Consider the following 13991-nt stretch of genomic DNA (forward strand, 5'->3'; position numbering starts at 1 on the left):
TAGCTCAGACATCGCCCTAGTCCAGCACTTCCCCCCCCCCCCCTCCCCAAAAAAAATTTTGTTTAAAGCCTCATAACAATTGTTTATGTATTTCAGGCCTACAAGCAAAAAGCTTCAGCCCGCAACTTACTGCTAACGAACAGCAAAAAGGTAATTGTTGGAAATGTACGTCCAATACTTGAACAGTACATAGCATTGATTTATCAAATAGTTCACAACTTGAAAACGTTTTCTGCCCCCAGTGTATTAAGAAAAAATAAAGCTTTTTTTCACCTTTCCCGGCCAGCAGCATCCTTGTGATAGTGTTCATATCTTGTGAGCACTGCTGCCTATTAGAAGCCACTGATAAGCTGCAGCCTTCACACTTCCATCAGATGGATCTGACTGGCTGCAGCGGTCAAATGGCCTCGTCAGTTCTGGAAATAACTGTTTTTGTTTTATTTTTGTTATTTTGCTAGCAATCAAAAGAGATTGTGTAATAGAAAATAACACTTGTGTTTTTTTTTCCTTTTTGCTTGTTTTTTCTTGTTTCACATCAGCTTGCTCATCAGTGCATGCGCGAGGTGCGCAGAGCCGCCATCCAAGCACAGAAAAACTGCAAGGAGACTCTGCCCCGAGCGCGCAAGCTAACCAAGGAGATGTCCCTATACTGGAAGAAGTATGATAAGGTAGAGAAGGAACATCGGAAGCGGGCGGAGAAGGAGGCGCTAGAGCAGCGGAAGCTGGATGAAGAAATGAGAGAGGTAACCTGGCGTGAGACCACACTGGCCTAACATGGGATTCAGTCCACAAGCGTTTTCTCATAGTCTCCAAAGGGTTTTGTATGTGAAATGTTAAGTACTGTATTTTTCGGTTTATAAGACGCACTCCAACTTCAGAGCAAAAAAGGTGAAAAAAAAAAAATGGGGTCCGTCTTATAATCCGGTGTCTTACCAGAGGAGGCGGCAGCAGTGGTGGAGCGGGGAGTCACAGGAGGCAGGGGCGGTGGGTGTCCCAGAAACTGTCAGCTGTGCTGGTGCTGAACTGTGCTGAACTGGGGCCACTGTGCTGGGGCTGCGGTGGCGACTGGGGCAGCGGTGGTGGCTGGGGCAGCTGTGCTGGGTCTCGGGCTGTAGCGGTGGTGGCTGGGGCAGCTGTGCTGGGTCTCGGGCTGCAGCGGTGGTGGCTGGGGCAGCTGTGCTGGGTCTCGGGCTGCAGCGGTGGTGGCTGGGGCAGCTGTGCTGGGTCTCGGGCTGCAGCGGTGGTGGCTGGGGCAGCTGTGCTGGGTCTCGGGCTGCAGCGGTGGTGGATGGGGCAGCTGTGCTGGGTCTCGGGCTGCAGCGGTGGTGGCTGGGGCAGCTGTGCTGGGTCTTGGGCTGCAGCGGTGGTGGCTGGGGCAGCTGTGCTGGGGCTTCAAAGAAATGGTGCCCAGAGTCGGCGCAGATTGAGCTCTCAGCTCAATGGCAAGCCGAGATCTCATCTGCGCATGCGCCACCTCTGGGTGCCATTTTCCTTAAGTCCACGGCTTTGAGATCGATGGGCCGGAGTCGGCGCGTGTGTAGGTGAGATCTTGACCCGAGAGCTCTATCTGCGCAAGCACCGACTCTGGGCGCCATTATTTGAAGTCCTCACAGCCCACCCAGCTGCCACAGACCCAGAACAGTCACCCCAGCATCAACCGTTGCAGCACCAGCTTCTGCAGACCCCACACAACTGCCACAGCACCAGCCCAGCCACTTTAGCCCCTGCACAGCCGCCGCAGCATTCCCCCGGCCTCCTGAAACCCCTCTCCACCACCTCGGTAAGCTACATTCAGATAAGATGCACCCCTCACTCCAACTTTTTGGAAGGAAATGTGCGCCTTATAATCCGAAAAATCCGGTATGTACTGATAATGCACCTGTATGTGTGGTGTAGTATTACGGCATGCTTAACTAAACCTTTTATGATACAAACAGGCAAAGAGACAGCAGAGAAAGTTAAACTTCTTAATTACACAAACCGAGCTTTATGCCCACTTTGTGAGTCGCAAACGTGAATCTGGTCCGGATAGCGTGCAGGAGGAAATTTTGCGCAAGCTCGAAGACTGCTCCCCTCAGCAACAAACTGGAAGTGGTTCACTGAACATGCCCCTAGACGACTATGGTGAGATCTGGCCTCTAGATAGTGTTCAGTATTTCATAACCCGTGCCTTTATCCGGACGGCCCTCACTTTACTCTGTACTTACATTACAAAACGTCACTGCAAAGTAAGGACGTTTTTTTTTATTTTAAGTAGTAGGATATATTTTACTTATCACATTACTGACCACTGAGCAGATTCACCAGGTCTGAACCGCAGTGTGTCATGGAGGCAAACCGTAAAAACAATGGCAGAATAGTGTTTATCACTTGCTACTTCACGTCTTCACTTGACAATTTCTAAGCTTAAACATTAATTCATTTTTTTTCTTGGAATTTCAGACAGTGATTATTTCAAGTCCCAGGCTTTGAAAAATGCAGAAGAGGCTTTTAGGATACACCAGGCACAGGTAAGCGTCGTGCCTATGCCAGTACCCTGCATTGACTTCTTTCCCCTCATCTAGTAAATGGTGTCATTGTTTTCTTTTGTTTGTTGTATGAAACGAAAAAAAAAAGTGACTTTTCTTGTAGGGAGTGTAATGCAACCAATACAGCACTTGTGAATGTGGTGGAGGTAGTAGCTTTCAAAATCTTTGTATGATTACTGACACATCTCTGACAGTACCGAGGAGGAGAGCTGATAAAATGATTTGTGATGTGCCAAAGCTAAAGTTATCAAGGAGAAATTCCATAGTTTCGGAAATCACCTTCTTTAAAGCAAACGTTCGCTGAAATCTCAAATCAAATGTTACTGAATGCTAGCTAGGAGGAAATTAGACCAAACAAATGGAGTTGGTATAAGCTCCCCGTTCAGTAGTAAGAGGAGGTGCACACCTGAGTGCTTTATTTATTTTTTTTTTTTTACAGGCCTTTTATAGAGAATAGTTATGGGTTAATCTTTTAGTAACATTTCTAAGTATGCCATTGGCTAATTAAAAATTATGCAAAAAGTCTGTGACGTGTATCCATTTTGGAACTTCCTCTCTCCATCCCTTCCATTGCTCGTGGAGCCATTGTCACGTAGCTCACACAGACCATAAATTTGGACTTGCGCGAGATAGCCAGTCTTTCTTATCACATCTGCATTCCGTTGCTTTGTACCTTGACATACGCATACTTTTCCTGATATGCTGCAGTAACCAGAAAACAGACTTCCTTATATCAGACATCAGCTGCAGGCTTTAAAACTCCATCTTACTCCTTATATACAAAAGAAACCTTGGTTATAGAAAGGTATATAGTGGTTATAAAAAAAAATATAGAAATGTATATATATTGTACTCTCACAGTAGAAAAGCATATAGAAATATATTTTGTATTTCCACAAAGTGATTTGTGCAGCCCCACCAAAACCTTATCTAAGAGCTGTTAGACATCTGTGCCTTCTAATCATGCAGGAGGTTAGACCAGGAGATCAAGGCTGTATCCTTACATCTCACACCCTGAGAAACCTGCTCTAAGCTGTAGTGCTGGATGTACTTTTTCTGATGTGTTGCTGCCTGCTTATGATTGGTCAGTATCATACAGGGAGAAGAAGTTCCCGCCCCCAGTGAGAACTCTCTGATAACACTCACTTTGACTTAACAAACGTTAACTTATTTGGTGCCAGATACTGTGATCGGTAATATCTGCAACGAGAGGCCAAATAAAAATTCACCAAAAACGTTTTATTCGGATTGTCAGTATTATTACATTGTGTGTTCAGATTAATGTCACAAATTTGGTGACGTTAAACATTTTTGAACAAAACAGATTTGCACCACATTTTCCCACAGAATTCTGTCAACAGCCAGTTAATAAGTCTGGAGTAAGGCTACTTATTATTACATCATGTCTCTCGACATTGGGATTGCAATCGTCTGAGCGGGAGTAGTGGCCCCCACTGGACTACTGCGGGGACTTATCCTTAGTGAGAGGGGCTTAACTAAGCACCTGCCATGAGGCTGACGCTAAGTACCACTCGAAGGGCAGTTACCGGGACTGTGGCAGCTGACCCCCAGGACAGGAGACAGACTCCGGTATGGACACAAGTTCAGGCAGGTACAGGTGGCATATGGCTGAGACAAACAGGAAGGCATGGACAGGTATGGTGGGCATGTCAGGGTAGATGGGTATGGGATGGCATGTACAGGTAATGGATACAGGAACTATGGGACCAGACTACTAGCTAGCAGACTGGAATAGCTTACCGGAACTAACTAGGAGCATCGTGCGGGCATCTCCCCTAATGGGAGGGTGCCTTAAATATAAAGTGGCTCTCCGCCATAAGCTGAAAGGTATTTCCAGGAAATGTTGCGCTGCCCATTAAGCGGAGGGCTGGTGTGCATGCGCGCACGCGCCGTAGGTGCATTCCCAGAAAGCCTGTGTGGCGTGCACAGGCCCCGGGGGAAAGGGAGGCAGATAAGCCCTGGGTGGCTGCGGAGCTGCCGGGGCAGTGAGTGACGCTACACTATGACATCACATCTAATGATCTTCTATGCTGCTTCATTACAACCTGCTGTTACGCACTGTGGAAAACCTTTCCAAATGTGTTGACTTTCGCCATTAGTCACAAGTAACACATGACTCACTTGACTTAGATTTCAGTGCGATTCACATGTAACGGTCTTTTACTGCAAAATCACAGCACTAAATAGTCACGCAATAGCAGCTCATTCATAAGTTGCACAACTGTGTTTGGTTGCACGTTTGTCTGAGCTGCTGGTGCGTGAAAAATGTCACTGACTAGCTATATCCTAGCACCTGGCCTTGCCTGTGCCCTAGCACTGGCTCTGCCCTAGCACTGGCTCTACCCTAGCACTCGCTCTGTCCTAGCACTGGCTCTGCCCTAGCACTCGCTCTGCCCTAGCACTGGCTCTGCCCTAGCACTGGCTCTGTCCTAGCAATCGCTCTACCCTAGCACTCGCTCTGCCCTAGCACTCGCTCTGCCCTAGCACTCGCTCTGCCCTAGCACTCGCTCTACCCTAGCACTCGCTCTGTCCTAGCACTCGCTCTGCCCTAGCACTCGCTCTGCCCTAGCACTCGCTCTACCCTAGCACCGGCTCTGCCCTAGCACTCGCTCTGCCCTAGCACTCGCTCTGCCCTAGCACTCGCTCTGTCCTAGCACTGCCTCTGCCCTAGCACTGGCTCTGCCCTAGCACTGGCTTTGCCCTAGCACTGGCTCTGTCCTAGCACCGGCTCTGCCCTAGCACTCGCTCTGCCCTAGCACTCGCTCTGCCCTAGCACTGGCTCTGTCCTAGCACTGGCTCTGCCCTAGCACTGGCTCTGCCCTAGCACTGGCTTTGTCCTAGCACTGGCTCTGCCCTAGCACTGGCTCTGCCCTAGCACTGGCTCTGTCCTAGCACTGGCTCTGCCCTAGCACTGGCTCTGCTCTAGCACTGGCTCTGTCCTAGCACTGGCTCTGTCCTAGCACTGGCTCTGCCCTAGCACTGGCTCTGTCCTAGCACTGGCTCTGCCCTAGCACTGGCTCTGTCCTAGCACTCGCTCTGCCCTAGCACTGGCTCTGACCTAGCACTGGCTCTGCCCTAGCACTGGCTCTGCCCTAGCACTGGCTCTGCCCTAGCACTCGCTCTACCCTAGCACTCGCTCTGCCCTAGCACTCGCTCTGCCCTAGCACTCGCTCTGCCCTAGCACTGGCTCTGTCCTAGCACTGGCTCTGTCCTAGCACTCGCTCTAACCTAGCACCGGCTCTGTCCTAGCACTCGCTCTGCCCTAGCACTCGCTCTAGCATTGGCTCTGTCCTAGCACTGGCTCTGCCCTAGCACTCGCTCTGCCCCATCACTCGCTCTGCCCCATCACTCGCTCTGCCCCATCACTGGCTCTGTCCTAGCACTGGCTCTGTCCTAGCACTGGCTCTGTCCTAGCACTGGCTCTGCCCTAGCACTGGCTCTGCCCTAGCACTGGCTCTGCCCTAGCACTGGCTCTGACCTTGCACTGGCTCTGCCCTAGCACTGGCTCTGTCCTAGCACTGGCTCTGTCCTAGCACTGGCTCTGTCCTAGCACTGGCTCTGTCCTAGCACTGGCTCTGCCCTAGCACTGGCTCTGCCCTAGCACTGGCTCTGCCCTAGCACTGGCTCTGCCCCATCACTCGCTCTGCCCCATCACTCGCTCTGTCCTAGCACTCGCTCTGTCCTAGCACTCGCTCTGTCCTAGCACTCGCTCTGCCCTAGCACTGGCTCTGTCCTAGCACTCGCTCGGCCCCATCACTCACTCTGCCCCATCACTCGCTCTGCCCCATCACTCGCTCTGCCCCATCACTCGCTCTGCCCCATCACGCGCTCTGCCCCATCACTGGCTCTGTCCTAGCACTGGCTCTGTCCTAGCACTGGCTCTGTCCTAGCACTGGCTCTGTTCTAGCACTAGCTCTGCCCTAGCACTGGCTCTGCCCTAGCACTGGCTCTGCCCCAGCACTGGCTCTGCCCTAAACTGGCTCTGCCCCATCACTCGCTCTGCCCCATCACTCGCTCTGCCCCATCACTCGCTCTGTCCTAGCACTCGCTCTGTCCTAGCACTCGCTCTGCCCTAGCACTGGCTCTGTCCTAGCACTCGCTCTGCCCCATCACTCACTCTGCCCCATCACTCACTCTGCCCCATCACTCGCTCTGCCCCATCACTCGCTCTGACCTAGCACTGGCTCTGACCTAGCACTGGCTCTGACCTAGCACTGGCTCTGACCTAGCACTGGCTCTGTCCTAGCACTGGCCCTAGCCTTAGTCCTTCAGTTTCGGGCCTCGGATCTCACCTTTGTGGACATGTTGTGTGTGGCGCCCCACGTCTGTGGTTTTGGTGGTGACCGCTCCTTTTCTTTGTACACTATTGCTGCACATAAGCCTTGTGTGATCAGACCCGCAGGGCTCAGCGTTGGGTTCCGGTCCGTGCAGCGCTCTCCATTGTTTTTCAGGATCACGTCGTTCAGTGCATGAGATTTTTTTATTTTCCCACAAAATTTCTAATATTTTCTTCCTTTTCATTTCTGTCCTTTTATAGAAAAGGTCGTTTGACGAAGATGCCAGAGAAAGCAGATTAGCCGCTCTACGTGTGGCCAACAAATCCGAAAGCGGCTTTGGGGAGAGTTACAGTCTGGCTAACCCCTCTATAAGGGCCGGAGAGGATATCCCGCAGCCCACCATATTCAATGGGAAACTCAAGGGCTACCAGCTGAAGGGCATGAACTGGCTGGCCAACCTCTATGAGCAGGTAACGCCGGAACAATAGATTATTAACACATAAAGTTCCATTATACCAATCCTGGAAAACATTATGCAGCCACCAAAGTAAGAGGATCTCCTGCCAGACGTCTTAAATACTCCCTGCAATTACATGACCAGAAGACCTGGTGGGAGAAGAGCCATTAGCGCTTCCTATTGCTAAACAATCACTGTGGATACAGCGATAAGAGAGTAATATACAGTCTGTGCCTCTCCGTGTGGAGTCTGGCTGTGTCTGACAGCAAGCTCTCTCAGCCCAGTGCTGCAGATGCTTTACCGTCCAGTGACATTTATGTTGGTAATTGGGTTATATTTTTGAGAAACCTCACCCCCCCCCTTCCCGAATTGTTGTACCTTCTAGCCTTTGCACAATAAATATATGCGCAGAGAGCAGCATAATGTAGAGACATAGACCTCGAAACCAGCAAGGTCACTTACTGGGCTGCTTGCTGTACTTTTGATCAAATCACAGTTTTATCCATAGGAAATTATCACTAGAGGACTGAGGACTCGTAAACCAGCTGCCATGTAGTCCTCCATATTTATAAGCTATATATAACCCCGCCCCTACACCTAATTGGCAGCTTTCTGCCTATGCACAGGATACAGGGAGAGCTGCTAATCAGTAATGTGGACGGAGTTATACAGAGCTCAGCAGTCAGAACTGGTCGATATGCAGGAGATAAAACAGTAATTTTATCTAAATGGCAGCAAGCAGCCTAGTGAGTGGCACATGGCTGGAATCAGTGTTTCTGCCCCTACATCAGGGTTCCCCAACTCCAGTCCTCGAGGGCCGCCAACAGTGCATGTTTTCAGGATTTCCTTAGCATTGCATGGGTGTTGGAATCATCAACTGTGCAGGTGATTAGATTATCACATGTGCAATACTAAGGAAATCCTGAAAACATGCACTGTTGGCAGCCCTTGAGAACTGGAATTGGGGACCCATGCCCTACATCATGCTGCTCTATGATGTGGTAGAAAAAAAATGCATGTGGATTTTCTTTAAATGACTAAGTTATAAACAATAATGATATATTTTAACTACTGTAGTTACCTTTTTATTTGCATTTTAGGGTATTAATGGCATCTTAGCTGATGAAATGGGCCTGGGGAAAACTGTCCAGAGCATAGCTCTGCTAGCACATCTTGCAGAGGTAAGTGTCATCTCTTTTTTTTCTGGAAGGTTCTGATAAAAAGTCTTATGAATGTAATGTGTAGAAAAATAGAAGTTTGAATATATAGTTCTTCCCTTCTGAGCCGTGCCATGCACCCAAACAGTGGTTCCCCCCCACAAATGGGGTGTTGCAATGTTTGGAAGACATTACATAATTGACACTTTCTCCTATTACCCCTTGTAACAATGTGATGGAAAAATGTCATTTGCATGTTTTCATTTCACTTTTGTGTTAATTCCGGAGCATGAACGAGCTTCCAGAATTGTTTTTTAACCCCTTAACGACCCTTGACGTACTGGGTACGTCACGGTGACATGGTGCTAAACGACCCATGACGTACCCAGTACGTCATGGCGAAATCGCGGTCCCGGAGCCCCGGGGAGTCCAATTTGTTTAATTAAACAGTGGATTCGGGAAGGCGGGGACCTCTGCCTGACCTCAGGAGGGGTGGTGCCTCCTCCCCGAACCTACAGAGGCTGTGATTGGCTGACGAACGCCGCTCAGCCAATTACAGTCACTGTAATGTTCCAGCCATTGAAAATGGCTGGAACATTGAAATCCAGCCCTGATCAGTGCTGCTGTAGCACTGGCCATTGGCTGGAGCTGGGTGATCGGTGCTTCACCGGCCCCCAGCTCTGATTGGAGAGATCGGTCTTGTGACTGATCTCTCCAATCACCGTGGATCTGGGGCCGGTGACCTGTGTCCGTCCCTGAAAGCCGAGGAGAGCGGTCTCTGCGGGTGCCCATCGGTAAGTTGCTGCCCCCGATCACCCGCCCCTGTCCCCGATCGCCCGTCCCTGTCCCAGATCGCCCTGCCAGCCCCGCCGATGTCTCCTATCGCCCGCCCACCACCGCCAGCCCCGCCGCTGTCTCCGATCGCCCCGCCCGCCACCGCCAGCCCCGCCGCTGTCTCCGATCGCCCCGCCCGCCAGCGCCAGCCCCGCCGCTGTCTCCGATCGCCCCGGCCGCCAGCGCCAGCCCCGCCGCTGTCTCCGATCGCCCCGCCCGCCAGCCCCAGCCCCGCCGCTGTCTCCGATCGCCCCGCCTGCCACCGCCAGCCCCGCCGCTGTCTCCGATCGCCCCGCCGCTGTCTCCGATCACCCCGCCTGCTAGCCCCAGCCCCGCCGCTGTCTCCGATCGCCCCGCCCGCCACCGCCAGCCCCGTTACGGCTCCGATCGCCACCGCCAGCCCCGCCGCTGTCTCCGATCGCTCCGCTGCTGCTCCCGATCCACCGCTGTCCCCGCCGCCACTGTCCCCGCCGCCACGCTCGCCACTGTCCCCGCCGCCGTCGCACCCATCTTTTTCAGCCGCTGCTGCCCCCAAATCGTCCCCCACTGTTCCCGATCGGCCGCCGCCGCCTCCTTCATCAGCTGCCCCTTCTCCATCGCCACTACACATCCTCCCCCTCCATTAGCTGCAAGCCACCCTCCCCCCACATGTGCTGCAAGCCACACTCCCCCCACATGTGCTGCAAGCCACCCTCCCCCCACATGTGCTGCAAGCCACCCTCCCCCCTCCATGTTCTGGGGGCCACCCTTCCCCCGGGGGCCCCCCTCCTCCATGTGCCATCTCTCTCTCCCATCAGACTCTGCCCCCCTCCCCGATCTGCTGCCTGCTCTGTCCCATCCTCTTCATCTACTGCCCCCTCTCACCCTCCTCAATCTGTTGCCTCCTTCATCTGCTGCCTCTTCTGTCTGCTGTGATCCTGCTGCCTAGATCCATCCTGTAAGGTAGGTATCCCCATCTTACCTCCCTCCCCCCCATCCTCCGCCGCTCGTCCATCCGCTGCGCCCTTTCCCATCTTCCATCCGCTGCGCCCTTTCCCATCCTCTGACGCTCCTCCATCCGCTGCGCCCTTTCCCATCTTCCATCCGCTGCGCCCTTTCCCATCCTCTGACGCTCCTCCATCCGCTGCGCCATTTCCCATCATCCATCTGCTGCGCCCTTTCCCATCCTCTGCCGCTCCTCCATCCGCTGCGCCCTTTCTCATCTACCGCCCCGCCCTCTCGCATCGCATTATCCAGCGCAGTTGCTCGCTTCCAGACTGCAGTGGATGATGCGATGCGAGACTCGTGCATTGCTCTCACGTTTGGCACTGGTCTTAGTGGCAGGCGCTCATATTTTTTTTTTTTATTCATTTTTTTTTTTTTTTTACTGATGTCTGTATTTTTTATTTCGCCAAACTAATTTTTTTGTATGGGGGGGGGGGTCTAGTTTCCAAAATGGGATCACATGTGGGGGAGCTCCATTGTTTAGGCACCTCAGGGGGTCTCCAAATGCAACATGGCGTCTACTAATAATTCCAATCAATTTTACTGTGAAATGGCGCTCCTTCTCTTCTGAGCCCCGCCGTACGCCCAAACAATTGATTTCCACCACATATGAGGTACCTGTGTACTCAGGAGAAATTGCACAATACATTTTATGGTGCATTTTTTCCTGATACCCCTGTGAAAAAAAGCTACCTGTTTGAAAAAACAATTTTGTGGTAAAAAAAAAATAAAATATTTTCACGGCTGAACATTACAAACGTTTGTGAAGCCTCCAGGGGTTCAAAGTACTCACTAAACAGCTAGATAAATTCCATGAGGGGTCTAGTTTCCAAAATGGGGTCAATTGTGGGGGAGCTCTATTGTTTAGACACTTCAGGGGGGGTCTCCAAACGCAACATGGTGTCCGCTAATAATTCCAACCAATTTTGCTGTGAAATGGCGCTCCTTGCCTTCCGAGTCCTGCCGTATGCCCAAACATTTGATTTCCACCACATATGAGGTATCTGCGTACTCAGGAGAAAATGCACAATACATTTTATGGTGCATTTTTTCCTGATACCCTTGTGATAAAAAAGCTACCTGGTTGAAGCAACAGTTTTGTGGTAAAAAAAAATTTTTTTTCTTTTCACGGCTCAACTTTATAAACTTCTGTGAAGCCCCCAGGTGTTCAAAGTGCACATAAAACATCTAGAAAAAATATTTGAGGGCTCTAGTTTCCAAAATGGGGTCACTTATGGGGGAGCTCCATTGTTTAGGCACCTCAGGGAGTCTTCAAACCCGACATGGCGTCCGCTAATGAGTGCAGCTAATTTTGCACTCAAAAATTCAAATGGCGCTCCTTGCCTTCCGAGTCCTGCCGTGTGCCCAAACATTTGATTTCCACCACATATGGGGTATCTGCGTACTCAGGAGAAAATGCACAATACATTGTATGATGCATTTTTCCCGATACCCTTGTGAAAATACTAATTTTTATGGCTAAAGTTACATTTTTGTGTTAAAAAAGTAAAATTTTCATTTTTTCTTCTACATTGCTTTGGTTGCTGTGAAGCTCCTAAAGGGTTAATAAACTTCTTGGATGTGGTTTTGAGCAGAGTGAGGGGTGCAGATTTTAGAATGGGGTCACTTTTCTGTCGCCTAGGTTTCTCAAATCACTCCAAATGTGATGTAGTACCTAAAAAATTTTTTTTTGTAAATTTTGTTGGAAAAATGAGAAATTGCTGATGAACTTTGAACCCTTCTAACCTCCTAACGGAAATTTTTTTTTTCAAAAATTGCGCTGGGAAGTGGGAAATGTTATTTAGTAACTATTTTGTGTGACATATCTCTCAGATTTATGGGCATAAAATTTCAAATTTTGAAAATTGCAAAATTTTCAAAATTTTCGCCAAATTTCCGAAATTTTCACAAATAAACGCAAAACATATCGGCCTAAATTTACCACTGACATGAAGTACAATATGTCACGATAAAACAATGTCAGAATCGCCAGGATCCGTTGAAGTGTTCCAGAGTTAACCTGTCAAAGTTACACTGGTCAGAATTGCAAAAAATGGCCGGGTCTTTAAGGTGAAAACAGGCTGGGGGCTGAAGGGGTTAATACCCTGATGGTGCTGTATTCAGAAAATGGGGTCTCATTCGGTTGTTTTCTTACACATGGATTGCTCAAAGTTACTTTAAGGCCCTGTGCGCACACTGCGTTTTTGCTGCAGATTTGCTGCATTTTTGGTGCAGAATTGGTGCAGTTTGTGCTCATAAGCTTCATGCATTTCCTTCCCCAGCAAAGTCTATGAGAAATCCGAAATGCTGTGCGCACGTTGCTTCTTTTCTCCTTACAGGTTTTGCTGCAGTTTTTCAGCCTGTCCCTTCTTTTCTGCAGGTCCATGCGTTTTTCACTGCAATTTGCCATTAACAATGTTAAAAAAAAACGCACCAAAAACGTATGCATTTTTGCTGCATTTTTTCGTCCGGAGAGTGCGCGCACAGGGCCTGAAAGTGAAGTTGTCCCTATAGAAATAATAGGATTTGTAAACTTGAAACCTTGAAAATGTTAAAAATTTGCTGCCAAACTTTAATCCCTTCTAGCAATTAAACTAAATAAAAGGCCGCTTGAAAAATCATGATGACGTAAAGTAGATCTGTGGGAAAGGTTATTTCTTAGGCTAGGTTCACATTTCCGTCAATTTGTATCAGTCACAATCCGCGGCTCTGGCAAACAACGGAATCCGTTTGGCGGATTCCGTTGTTCCCATAGACTTGTATGAGCAGCGGATTGTGACTGATGCTCTTGCGTTGCATCCTCCGCCCCGACTGATAAGTCGTGGAACGACTGACCGTTGGGTGGCAGGAACGCAGAGAGTAATGTTTTTTGAGCAGCGCAATCCGTAGGCTTTCGCTGTGCATGCTCTCTCTGGCTCCCTGCACACGTAACCAGGGTACACATCGGGTTACTAAGCAAAGTGCTTTGCTTAGTTACCCGATATTTACCCTGGCTACGTGTGCAAGGAGCCAGCACTAAGCAGTGCATGCTGGTAACCAAGGCAATTATTGGGTAACCAAGCAAAGTGCATTGCTTAGTTTCCTGATATTTACCCTGGCTACGTGTGCAGGGAGCCCGACACTTCCCCGCTCGGCTCCACCCCCTCCCGCACTCCGTATATACACACACACACACACACACACACCTAAATAGGGACCTGTCCCCAGCTGACGTCCTCAGCGCCATGGCCCCGCTCGGCTCCACCCACGCCGCACTCCGCCCCCCGCACACATTCTCGGCGACGAAACGATCAGCTGATCACCCGGCGGCCGGCTGTTGTGAGCGATAAGCTGATCACCTGGCGGCCGGCTAATGTGAGCGATCAGGTGATCACCCGGCGGCCGGCTAATGTGAGCGATCAGCTGATCTCCCGGCGGCCGGCTGCTGTCAGCGATCAGCTGATCTCCCGGCGGCCGGCTGCTGTCAGCGATCAGCTGATCACCCGGCGGCCGGCTAATGTGAGCGATCAGCTGATCACCCGGCGGCCGGCTGTTGTGAGCGATCAGCTGATCACCCGGCGGCCGGCTGCTGTGAGCGATCAGCTGATCACCCGGCGGCCGGCTGTTGTGAGCGATCAGCTGATCACCCGGCGGCCGGCTGTTGTGAGTGATCGGCTGATCGCTCTTTCTTTTACAACGGAGTCCGACAATTAATTCTAATTCTTGTTATGCGTTGTACAACGCATCAGTCACA

At 50.6% G+C, this 13991-nt stretch overlaps 1 protein-coding gene across 1 annotated transcript in view; it reads left to right on the forward strand.

Moving 5' to 3' along the window:
* The window catches only part of INO80 (INO80 complex ATPase subunit), a 322016-nt gene that overhangs the window by 78182 nt on the left and 229843 nt on the right, over positions 1 to 13991 (forward strand). The window contains exons 8-13 of the mRNA XM_075331242.1: positions 97 to 150; positions 540 to 743; positions 1938 to 2124; positions 2443 to 2510; positions 7087 to 7296; positions 8384 to 8464. Of these exons, the coding sequence (XP_075187357.1) occupies positions 97 to 150; positions 540 to 743; positions 1938 to 2124; positions 2443 to 2510; positions 7087 to 7296; positions 8384 to 8464 (804 nt within the window). The remainder of the gene's footprint in view (positions 1 to 96; positions 151 to 539; positions 744 to 1937; positions 2125 to 2442; positions 2511 to 7086; positions 7297 to 8383; positions 8465 to 13991) is intronic.

This window comes from Anomaloglossus baeobatrachus, chromosome 12, assembly GCF_048569485.1.
Source record: "Anomaloglossus baeobatrachus isolate aAnoBae1 chromosome 12, aAnoBae1.hap1, whole genome shotgun sequence".
NCBI lineage: Eukaryota > Metazoa > Chordata > Amphibia > Anura > Aromobatidae > Anomaloglossus > Anomaloglossus baeobatrachus.